At 44.3% G+C, this 13,138-nt stretch overlaps 1 protein-coding gene across 1 annotated transcript in view; it reads left to right on the plus strand.

The window, feature by feature from the left end:
• Nucleotides 1–12,014, plus strand: part of LOC110170362 (protein Smaug homolog 1-like) — a gene marked incomplete at its 5' end in the record, with an annotated part of 16,401 nt that extends 4,387 nt beyond the window's left edge. Inside the window, 8 exons of the mRNA XM_055154393.1 lie at nucleotides 1,549–1,635; nucleotides 3,277–3,496; nucleotides 3,633–3,718; nucleotides 5,420–5,532; nucleotides 5,869–6,052; nucleotides 6,928–7,042; nucleotides 8,029–8,118; nucleotides 10,214–12,014. Coding sequence (XP_055010368.1) covers nucleotides 1,549–1,635; nucleotides 3,277–3,496; nucleotides 3,633–3,718; nucleotides 5,420–5,532; nucleotides 5,869–6,052; nucleotides 6,928–7,042; nucleotides 8,029–8,118; nucleotides 10,214–10,242 — 924 coding nt within the window. The remainder of the gene's footprint in view (nucleotides 1–1,548; nucleotides 1,636–3,276; nucleotides 3,497–3,632; nucleotides 3,719–5,419; nucleotides 5,533–5,868; nucleotides 6,053–6,927; nucleotides 7,043–8,028; nucleotides 8,119–10,213) is intronic.
• Between the last annotated feature and the right edge of the window lie 1,124 nt (nucleotides 12,015–13,138).

Below are 13,138 nucleotides of genomic sequence, written 5' to 3' on the forward strand. Positions count from 1 at the left end.
GGACAGAGGACAGAGACACAGGACACAGAGACCACAGAGGACACAGAGGACAGAGGACAGAGGACACAGAGACCACAGAGGACAGAGGACAGAGGACACAGAGGACAGAGGACAGAGGACAGAGGACAGAGGGACAGAATAGGGTAGTGTTGTAGTACAGTCTTGGACTCAGTCTTATCTCGGTCTTGAAGAGACTTGGACTCGGTCTTGTCTCGGTCTTCTCTCGGTCTTGTCTCGGTCTTGAAGAGACTTGGACTCGGTCTTGTCTCGGTCTTGTCTCGGTCTTGAAGAGACTTGGACTCGGTCTTGTCTCGGTCTTGAAGACTCTTGACCTTTAAAAGTCTTGTCCTGGTCTTGGGGCCCTGTGGTCTCAGTCTGGTCTTGGTCTTGGTCTTGGTCTTGGTCTTGGTCTTGGTCCAGTAGAATCGGGGTGATGATGATGATGATGATGATGATGATGAAGAGGACAGTGAGACACACTTCTGTTCTGAGACTCCAGTCGTAGATTTCAATTTTATGTGGGTAAAACTTTTAAAATGAAATAAAAAATTAAATTCTCAGTGTAAAATAAAAACAGAAATCATCTTTTCACTCGTCTAATAAAAAAAAAAAAAAAGTTTCCAGCCTGAGTTTGTTTCTGTTCGTGTTTCTGTTCTGACGATCTCCCGTCCACAGATCTGACTCGGGGGACTTTTATTTTGATGAGCCTGTTTTATTTTGATGGAGGAGTTTCCTGTTTCTGAAAGTTTTTTTTTCTTGGATAAAATAATAAAAAAAATCTGTTAAACAAACGAAAAAATATAAAAAATAAACTGCAGGAAAATTCTGCTGTTAAATTAGAGATTAATTTCTTTTTTTTGTGTGTGTGTGTAAATATTTGGTGTGTGTTTTTTGTGTGTAAATATTGTGGTGTGTGTTTTTGTGTGTAAATATTGGTGTGTGTTTTTTGTGTGTAAATATTTGTGTGTGTTTGTGTGTGTAATATTGTGTGTGTGTGTTTTTGTGTGTGTAAATATTTGGTGTGTGTTTTTTGTGTGTAAATATTTGGTGTGTGTTTTTTGTGTGTAAATATTGTGGTGTGTGTTTTTGTGTGTAAATATTGTGGTGTGTGTTTTTGTGTGTAAATATTTGGTGTGTGTTTTTTGTGTGTAAATATTGTGGTGTGTGTTTTTGTGTGTAAATATTGTGGTAAATATTGTGTGTGTTTTTTGTGTGTAAATTTTTAGTGTGTGTAAATATTGTGGTGTGTGTTTTTGTGTGTAAATATGTGTGTGTGTGTGTTTTTGTGTGTAAATATTGTGGTGTTTTTGTGTGTTTTTTGTGTGTAAATATTGTGGTGTGTGTTTTTGTGTGTAAATATTTGGTGTGTGTTTTTTGTGTGTAAATATTGTGGTGTGTGTTTTTTGTGTGTGTTTTTTGTGTGTAAATATTGTGGTGTGTGTTTTTGTGTGTAAATATTTGGTGTGTGTTTTTGTGTGTAAATATTTGGTGTGTGTTTTTTGTGGTGCTGACGTTTGGTTTTGTGTATTTTTTTTATTTTTTTTTCAGAAAGTGACCAAAGGCGCGAGACACAAAATCGTCATCAGCATCCAGAAACTGAAAGAACGACAGAGTCAACTCCGCAGCCTGGAGAAGGTCAAACACACGCAGAACATGCACACAGAATCTGTAGAACACGCAGAGACACAGAGAGAACACGCAAACTACACAGACACACACATAGAGCACACAAACTGTACAGAAACACACACACAGAACATGCAAACTACACACACATGCACAGAGAGATCATGCAGAGACACAGAGAGAACACGCAAACTATAGAAACACACACAGGTAGAACAACACACACAGGTAAACACAAAGACACATAGAACACGCAAATAGACACACACACAGAAACACAGATCACACAGGTAGAACACGCAAACTCAAACAGCAAACAGACACATAGAACACAGACACACACACAGGTAGAACACGAACACACAGAGAACAGAACATAGCAAACTAAACGACACACACATAGCACAACAGGTACAGAAACACACACACAGAACAGCAAACTCCCACAGAAACAAACACACACAGTAGAACACGCAAACAAGACACCACAGGTAGAACACGCAAATTATAGAAACACACACAGGTAGAACACGCAAACTCCACAGAGACAAACACACACAGGTAGAACACGCAAACTATAGAAACCACACAAACAAACACACAGGTAGAACACGCAAACTCCACAGAAACAAACATGCACAGGGAGAACACGCAGCACAAGCTACACACACACACAGAGCATGCAAAATATACACACACACACAGAGAGAACATGCAAACCACACTCTCGGGCTCCAGGATGAATCGAAAATTTACTAAAATTTAAATTTAAAAATCACAGGAACTGATGTTTTTGAGTCAGTCTCCTACAGCCCGGACTAAACCAGGACTAAACCAGGACTAAACCAGGACTAAACCAGGACTAAACCAGGTCTAAACCAGGACTAAACCAGGAGGTCTAAACCAGGACTAAACCAGGTCTAAACCAGGACTAAACCAGGACTAAACCAGGACTAAACCAGGTCTAAACCAGGTCTAAACCAGGACTAAACCAGGTGTAAACCAGGTCTAAACCAGGACTAAACCAGGTCTAAACCAGGACTAAACCAGGTCTAAACCAGGACTAAACCAGGACTAAACCAGAACTAAACCAGGACTAAACCAGGTCTAAACCAGGACTAAACCAGGGACTAAACCAGGACTAAACCAGGTCTAAACCAGGTCTAAACCAGGACTAAACCAGGTCTAAACCAGGACTAAACCAGGACTAAACCAGGACTCTAAACCACCAGGACTAAACCAGGTCTAAACCAGGACTAAACCAGGACTAAAACCAGGAGGTCTAAACCAGGACTAAACCAGGATAAACCTAAAGGTCTAAAAACCAGGTCTAAACAGGACTAAACCAGGACTAAACCAGGTCTACTAAACCAGGACTAAACCAGGACTAAACCAGGACTAAACCAGGTCTAAACCTAAAGGACTAAACCAGGTCTAAACCAGGTCTAAACCAGGACTAAACCAGGACTAAACCAGGACTAAACCAGGTAAACCAGGACTAAACCAGGACTAAACCAGGACTAAACCAGGTCTAAACCAGGACTAAACCAGGTCTAAACCAGGACTAAACCAGGTCTAAACCAGGTCTAAACCAGGTCTAAACGAGGACTAGAGCCGGTCTCACGGTGCGTTCCCGCTGTGGTCCTGTAGGAGGTGCTGGAGGGGGCGTCTCTTCGTGGGGCTCTTCAGGAGCTTCATCAGATGATCCTCACTCCCATCAGGCCGTTCACCTGCGACACGAGCCCCGCCCCCGGAGCGCACCTGTCGCACCTGAGCGGGGGCGGGGCCAGCGGCGGGGAGGCGGAGTCCGGAGCCAACGCCATCGCCGAGGGAGACCTGCCCGCGCAGTTCACCCGCGTCATGGGCAAAGGTCAGGGAGGGCAAAGGTCAGGGAGGGCAAAGGTCAGGGAGGGCAAAGGTCAGGGAGGGCATCAGGGGTAAAGAGGAGGGAGGGCATCAGGGGTAAAGAGGAGGGAGGGCATCAGGTTTAATCGTGTCTCTCTCAGTTTGTACTCAGCTGCTCGTGTCTCGCGCTGATGAAGAAAACCTGAGTCTGTATCTGCAGCTGCTCGACAAGTGTCTGATCCACGAGGTGAGGCCCGACACATCCTGTTTATCTCTGTGAGGTCCTGTGAGGTCCTGTGAGGTTCTGTGAGGTTCTGTGAGGTTCTGTGAGGTCCTGAGGTTCTGTGAGGTTCCTGTGAGGTCCTGTGAGGTCCTGTGAGGTTCTGTGAGGTCCTGTGAGGTCCTGTGAGGTTCTGTGAGGTCCTGTGAGGTTCTGTCCTGTGAGGTCCTGTGAGGTCCTGTGAGGTCCTGTGAGGTCCTGTGAGGTCCTGTGAGGTCCTGTGAGGTTCTGTGAGGTTCTGTGAGGTTCTGTGAGGTCCTGTGAGGTCCTGTGAGGTCTGTGAGGTTCTCTGAGGTCCTGTGAGGTTCTGTGAGGTTCTGTGAGGTCCTTTGAGGTTCTCTGAGGTCCTGTGAGGTTCTGTGAGGTTCTGTGAGGTCCTGTGAGGTCCTCCTGTGAGGTCTTGAGGTTCTGTGAGGTCTCTGTGAGGTCCTGTGAGGTTCCTGTGAGGTCTCTGTGAGGTCCTGTGAGGTCCTGTGAGGTCCTGTGAGCTCCTCCCAGACGTGAACACCTGTGAACACTTGTTGGTGAAACTCGGCGTGTTTCTCCTCGTCTTTGAAGCTGCGTTTGGACCAAAAAAATGTCCTGGACACTTTGAGTCTGAGTCTTGGACCAACGGGAGTAAAACACCTGACGTGTGTCCAGGGCATTTCCCGTCTTTTCCCAGAACGATGGACCAGACTCAGAGACTTGAGTGTTTTTATGACAGAAAACATCAGAGTCTCGACTCGACTGCAGCGGCTTTAGATTGTGTTTATATTTATCCTCCTCTCGTGACTCGCTGGAGAGTTTCTTGTTCTGCTGTTTGTGGTTCTCGAGTCTTTCTTCTTCTTTTTCTTCCGGGTCATAACATCTCCACGTCTCTGGATACTCGTCCCTGATTGGTTGACGTGGAGCGTCCGACGCTAAAAGTGCAGTTTTTTCAACTTCAGTCTAAACGCTCAAGACGCACCACCTCAACCCCAGATCCTCACCACCTCAACCCCAGATCCTCACCACCTCAACCCCAGATCCTCACCACCTCAACCCCAGATCCTCACCACCTCAACCCCAGATCCTCACCACCTCAACCCCAGATCCTCACCACCTCAACCCCAGATCCTCACCCCCTCAACCCCAGATCCTCACCCACCTCAAACCCCAGATCACCCACCTCAAACCCCAGATCCTCACCACCTCAACCCCAGATCCTCACCACCTCAACCCCAGATCCTCACCACCTCAACCCCAGATCCTCACCACCTCAACCCCAGATCCTCACCACGTTGACGTTGACACTGACGCTGAAGATGCGCCGCAAAAACACAGGCCAGGACCTGTGCCTGGACAGTGTGAAGCTCCGTCTGAACACAGCTTCATCTTTAATCCTCCTTCATATTGATTGATTGATTTATTGATTTAGTATCTTTCATATTTATTGATTTATTTGTTTGTAAAAGTGCAGCTCATGTTAATGAACATTTAAATGTAAATATGTAAAGACCAGCACCACTCACCTCCATCAGCCTCAGCTTTATGTCAAATCATGTGAAATTCTCTCCTCCTCTTCTCTTCTTCTTCTCTCTTCTTCTCTTCTCTCTCTTCTTCTCTCCTCCTCTCTTCTTCTTCTTCTCTTCTCCTCTTCTTCTCTCCTCCTCTCTTCTTCTTCTTCTCTCTCTTCTTCTGTTTCAGTCGTTCACTGAGACTCAGAAGAAGCGTTTGGTTTCGTGGAAGCAGCAGGTTCAGAAACTGTTTCGCTCCATCCCCCGAAAAACTCTGCTGGACCTGACGGCCTACAGGAGGAGGTACTACAGTACTACTACTACTACACTACTACTACAAATACTACACATACTACTGCAAATACTATTACTCCTACTGCAAATACTGTTACTGTAAATACTACAGTTACTGTAATAGTTTACACTAAATATAAAAACTCTGCTCGACCTCACGGCTACAGGAGGAAGTACTACAGTACTACAGTACTACAGTACTACACTAGTACACTACTACTAGTACAGTACTACAGTACTACACTAGTACAGTACTACACTACTACAGTAGTGCTACAATATTACTACAAATGCTACTACTTCAAATACTACTACTGTAAATCTAACCCCCCCCCCCCCCCCCAGCGCTCGGGGCTTCGGTCAGTCCAACTCTCTTCCCTCGGGGTCCCTGGGGCCCTCGGTGCGTCGGGGCCTCAGACAGTACCAGATGCCCTCCCGCAGTCTCCCAGGGGCCCGACTCGGACTCCTGCCCAGCTCCGGAGCCCTGCTGGGGGCCCCGACCCGGAGCAGCACCCCCACAGGACGACAGGTGAGACCCCCCCTCACCCCACGACAGGACGACGACACCCCCCCCACAGGACGACAGGTGAGACCCCCCCCCCCCACAGGACGACAGGTGAGACACCCCCCCTCACCCCCACAGGACGACAGGTGAGACCCCCCCCCCCACGACACACCACAGGACGACAGGTGAGACCCCCCCCGACAGGTGAGACCCAGGACGACAGGTGAGACCCCACAGGACGACAGGTGAGACCCCCCCCACCGACAGTCACCCCCCCCCACAGGACGACAGGTGAGACCCCCCCCCCACAGGACGACACCCCCCCACACACAGGACGACAGGTGAGACCCCCCCCACACAGGACGACAGGTGAGACCCCCCCCCACAGGACGACAGGTGAGACCCCCCCCACCACAGGACGACAGGTGAGACCCCCCCCCACACACAGGACGACAGGTGAGACCCCCCACCACACACAGGACGACAGGTGAGACCCCCCCCCCACACACACAGGACGACAGGTGAGACCCCCCCCACCACACAGGACGACAGGTGAGACCCCCCCCACACAGGACGACAGGTGAGACCCCCCCCCCACAGGAACGACAGGTGAGACCCCCCCACACACCACCGGACGACAGGTGAGACACTCGTCTCCATGGAGATGTTGTTGGAATGTCTGGAATGTTCCGCAGTGTGGCATTAAACCTTTCTATCTCCATGGAGACTAAAGCAGACGGTGTTCCAGGTCAGATCTGTGGGGAGGCGACAGGTTCACAGTCAGAGCGTCTGATTAAACAAATGTAAAGTCTCACTGCAGAACATTCCACACCTGTGACGTCTCCATGGAAAACAGTGCCTTGCTCATGGGTCTGGAGTTGAACCTCTTGTCTCCTCAGGGTCTGTGGTTCGCTAACCCCGGGGGCAGTAACAGTGTCCCGAGTCGGACTCACCCCAACGTGACCCGCACCCGCTCCCTCCCCGTGCCCCCCACCCTGCACCTGCTGCACCCGGGTAAGACCTGGACCAGGACCTGGACCTGGACCGGGACCTGGACCACGACTGTGACTAGGACCGGGACCTGAACCGGGACCGGGACCGGGACCTGGACCACGACCTGGGCCGGGACCTGGACCACGACTGTGACTAGGACCGGGACCTGAACCGGGACCTGGACTGGGACCTGGACCAGGACCACGACCAGGACCAGGACCAGGACCAGAGACCAGAGACCAGGACCATGACCACGACTACAACTACGACTACGACTGGGACCAGAACCGGGACCAGGAACACAACCAGGAGTACTGTAGTAGTAGCAGTAGTATTGTTGTACTGTAGTACTGTAGTACTGTAGTATTTTAGGTGCACTGTGTCTTTAAGAGCTGTGACCTGGAGTGACCTGAGTGTTTTTACAGAAACAGGAAACACAAAGAACCATTCACAAAACCAGGACTAAATCAGGACTGAACCAGGACTGAACCAGGACTAAACCAGGACTAAACCTGGACTAAACCAGGACTGAACCAGGACTAAACCTGGACTAAACCTGGACTGAACCTGGACTGAACCTGGACTAAACCTGGACTAAACCAGGACTGAACCAGGACTAAACCTGGACTAAACCAGGACTGAACCAGGACTGAACCAGGACTGAACCAGGACTAAACCTGGACTAAACCTGGACTGAACCAGGACTAAACCTGGACTAAACCTGGACTGAACCTGGACTAAACCTGGACTGAACCTGGACTGAACCAGGACTAAACCAGGACTAAACCTGGACTGAACCAGGACTAAACCAGGACTAAACCTGGACTAAACCTGGACTAAACCTGGACTGAACCAGGACTAAGTCCTGAATAGTCTGAGTGTGATTCTCAGATCTTGGTTTTCACTTTATTTGACTTGATTTTGATTTGATTCTTTCTTTTGTTTATTTGTTTGTTTATTTATTTATTTGTTTGTTTGTTTGTTTATTTGTTTGTTTGTTTGTTCAGATTTGCAGGCGACTCCGACGCCGATGGAGCCCGACATCAACAACCGCCTCGAGTCTCTGTGTCTGAGTATGACTGAACACGCCCTCGGAGGTACTACAAATACTACAAATACTACTACAAATACTACTACAAACACTACTACAAACACTACTACAAACACTACTGAACACGCCCTCGGAGGTACTACAAATACTACAAATACTACTACAAATACTACTACAAACACTACTACAAACACTACTACAAACACTACTGAACACGCCCTCGGAGGTACTACAAATACTACAAATACTACTACAAATACTACTACAAACACTACTACAAACACTACTGAACACGCCCTCGGAGGTACTACAAATACTACTACAAAACTACAAATACTACAAATACTAAACTACTACTACACAAACACTTACTGAACACGCCCTCGGAGGTACTACAAATACTACAAATACTACTACAAATACTACTACAAACACTACTACAAACACTACTACAAACACTACTGAACACGCCCTCGGAGGTACTACAAATACTACAAATACTACTACAAATACTACTACAAACACTACTACAAACACTACTGAACACGCCCTCGGAGGTACTACAAATACTACAAATACTACTACAAACACTACTGAACACGCCCTCGGAGGTACTACAAATACTACAAATACTACTACAAATACTACTACAAACACTACTACAAACACTACTACAAACACTACTGAACACGCCCTCGGAGGTACTACAAATACTACAAATACTACTACAAATACTACTACAAACACTACTACAAACACTACTACAAACACTACTGAACACGCCTCGGAGGTACTACAAAAATACTACTACAAATACTACTACAAATACTACTACTAAAACACTACTACAAACACTACTGAACACGCCCTCGGAGGTACTACAAAATACTACAAAACTATACTACTACAAATACTACTACAAACACTACTACAAACACTACTACAAACACTACTGAACACGCCCTCGGAGGTACTACATACTACAAATACTACTACAAACTACTACTACTACTAAACACTACTACAAACTACTACTGAAACATGCCCTCGGAGTACTACAAACTACTACAAAACTACAACACTTACTACAATACTACTACTACAAATACTACTACAAACACTACTACAAACACTACTGAACACGCCCTCGGAGGTACTACAAATACTACAAATACTACTACAAATACTACTACAAACACTACTACAAACACTACTACAAACACTACTGAACACGCCCTCGGAGGTACTACAAATACTACTACAAATACTACTACAAATACTACTACAAATACTACAAATACTACTACAAACACTACTACAAACACTACTGAACACGCCCTCGGAGGTACTACAAATACTACAAATACTACTACAAACACTACTACAAATACTACTGAACATGCCCTCGGAGGTACTACAAATACTACAAATACTACTACAAATACTACAACAAATACTACTACAAACACTACTACAAACACTACTGAACACGCCCTCGGAGGTACTACAAATACTACAAATACTACTACAAAATACTACTACAACTACTACAAACACTACTACAACACTACTACTACACACTACTGAACACGCCCTCGGAGGTACTACAACTACTACTACAAATATACTACTACTACACAATACTACTACAAACTACTACTACTACAATACTACTACAAATACTACTACACTACTACTACTACAACTACTACTACACTACTACTACTACAAATACTACTACAAACACTACTACAAATACTACTACAAATACTACTACAAATACTACTACAAACACTACTGAACACGCCCTCGGAGGTACTACAAATACTACAAATACTACTACTAATACTACTACAAATACTACTACAAATACTACAAATACTACTACTAATACTACTACTAATACTACAAATACTACTACTAATACTACTACTAATAGTACAAATACTACTACAAATTACTACAAATACTACTACAAATACTACAACTAATACTACAAATACTACTACAAATACTACTACTAATACTACTACAAATACTACTACAAATACTACAACTAATACTACAAATACTACTACATTATGCCCGGAAAACTGATCAAAACTTTTTCATTCGTTAAAATTTTACACGTTTTCCCGCAGACGGCGCCGACCGCACGTCCACCATCTGACCTCTGACCTGATGACATCACCACCCGCATGAGCCCCGCCCACACCAGCCCCACCCACACAAGCCCCGCCCACACAAGCCCCGCCCACACGCCGGGTCGAGGTACGGGACTCCGGCAAAAACCCGCTCACCGGAACCACCCACTGCCCACTGCCAGGACAGGAACCAACACAGCGGGCTTCTCCGGGGTTCTAGAGGGTTCTGCGGGGTTCTAGAGGGTTCTGCGGGGTTCTAGAGGGTTCTGCGGGGTTCTAGAGGGTTCTGCGGGGTTCTAGAGGGTTCTACGGGGGGCTAATCTGGAACAGTTGACAGCAGCAGGATTCTGAGGAGGAGGAGCCGCTCGGAGTTTGTGCCAAAAGATTCCCACGCGGTAAAAGTTTGTTGGAAAAAAACGACGGCGATGACGTGAAAGGGAGGAAGTACGACAGGAAGTGACATCAGAAGGAAGCAGGAAGTGGAGCGAGGAGGCGGTCGGTGCCGGATTTGGACGCTCAGCTCTCAGGGTGAAGGTACGGATCAGGAAGAGCAGACGGACCTGCTGTGGACTAAACCAGGTCTAAACCAGGACTAAACCAGGACTAAACCAGATCTAAACCAGGACTAAACCAGGACTAAACCAGGACTAAACCAGGTCTAAACCAGAACTAAATCAGGTCTAAACCAGGACTAAACCAGGTCTAAACCAGGTCTAAACCAGGTCTAAACCAGAACTAAACCAGGACTAAACCAGAACTAAACCAGAACTAAACCAGGTCTAAACCAGGACTAAACCAAGTCTAAACCAGGTCTAAACCAGGTCTAAACCAGGACTAAACCAGGACTAAACCAGGTCTAAACCAGGACTAAACCAGGTCTAAACCAGAACTAAACCAGGACTAAAACAGGTCTAAACCAGGTCTAAACCAGAACTAAACCAGGACTAAACCAGGTCTAAACCAGGTCTAAACCAGAACTAAACCAGGTCTAAACCAGGTCTAAACCAGAACTAAACCAGGACAGTTTTTTCTGGGGTGATTGAGGTGAGATCGTATCGTCCAATCAGAGCAGAGCGTCCGGAGCGGCACCGACCAATGGGATGACGGTGTTTAACTGGAAGGAAGTGGGAAGTGTGGATCCAATCAGAGGCCGGTCCTCTGGTCACGTGACAGGAAATGGTGTGGTGGATTTGAGCGGCGAACGATCCGTGTCGGTTTGTTTCTTCGTTAACTCGGTCCCTCCTCATTTTACTCACATTTAAAATCCAACTGTTACAAACGGAGCTCAGCGGGCGCTGCCCCTGGTCCAGGTCCAGGTCGCTCCAGGTCCGGTCCACATGTTTATGTTCATTTAAACGGCTCCGTGCTACGTGCTACGTGCTAACAAACATCCAGAGCCCTGCAGGTTTTATTTTATTTATTTATTTTGTGATATTCAAATATTTTGAATGTCCAGAACAACAACGACAGTTTAATCAGATGTTTTATATTTCCACGTCTACATGAGCTCGTCTTCACGCTCATGTCACTTTATCTGGAATGTTCCAAATTAAGATTTTATTTAATTTTTTAAGCTTTAAGAAAAAAACATTTTCTATACAAATTCTAATCTAAACTATGGAAGCACATTTCTGCCAGAAAATAAAAAATAAAAGCCTCACAGAAAGTCCGAATTCAGAGTTTTAAGTCAAAAATACGAGTTTAAAAGTCAGAATTCGGACTAACTGCGAAGCTTTTATTTGATTTTACTGGCAGAAATGGACTTTGATATTTAAACCATCAACACACAATAAAATAAAACAGATACATTACAAAAAAATATATATATAATATATATATATATATATATATATATATATATATATGTATATATACACATATAACCATTTCTCCCACATCCTGTTCATATATATATATATATATATATATATATATATATATATACATATATATATATATATACACATATATATATGTATATATATATATATATATATATATGTATATATACACATATAACCATTTCTCCCACATCCTGTTCATATATATATACATATATATACATATATATATATATATATATACATATATATATACATATATATGTATATATATATATATATATATATATATATATATATATTATAATATTATATATATATATATATACATATATATGTATTATATATATTATATATATATATGTGTATATATATATATATATATATATATATATATATATATATATATATATATATATATACACATATATATACATATATATGTGTATATGTATACATATATATGAAGAATACAAAAAGACAATGATCACAACAACAACAACAATATTGTCATTGTCATTGCCCCAAATCATTCTTCAAAACAAAAAAAGTAGGGTATTTGTACTTGTACTTATTTTTGTTTGTGAACAGCCCTAATTTTATTTACAGCCTCTTAAGTGTTAAATGTTTCAAATTCTATATATTAAAAAATACAGTGCAAATATTTTTAAGCCCACGAATTCAACTGTTAAAACTCAGAGCGAGAAATTCATCTGTATTTAAAATTTTAAATTCAAAATCTAATAGAAGAAAAGGTCTTTTGTACCCAGACCTTTCACACGTTTCATTTAGACTTTTTTTTGATGGTAAAAATGAGCGTGAGCCGTTCGTCCTGACCCAGAGGAGGGAGTGGGGGGTGTGATCCCGCTGAGCTCCACAGATCTGATCCGGCCTCACAAACGTTCAAACCTTCACACTAAAATGATGAAGCACTTTCAGGATTTGGAAATGAAAAATGCGACACGAGTGAAAACGGCTCCACCTGGAGGACGCACCGAGAATGACCGAAAAAACCAAAACTAAACGGGTCGAACCAAAACCCAAACCACAAACGGCCGATACCATAAATTGGCTGATACGA

Source organism: Boleophthalmus pectinirostris, unplaced genomic scaffold (assembly GCF_026225935.1).
Source record: "Boleophthalmus pectinirostris isolate CB_2022bp ecotype Guang Dong unplaced genomic scaffold, ASM2622593v1 HiC_scaffold_19, whole genome shotgun sequence".
NCBI lineage: Eukaryota > Metazoa > Chordata > Actinopteri > Gobiiformes > Gobiidae > Boleophthalmus > Boleophthalmus pectinirostris.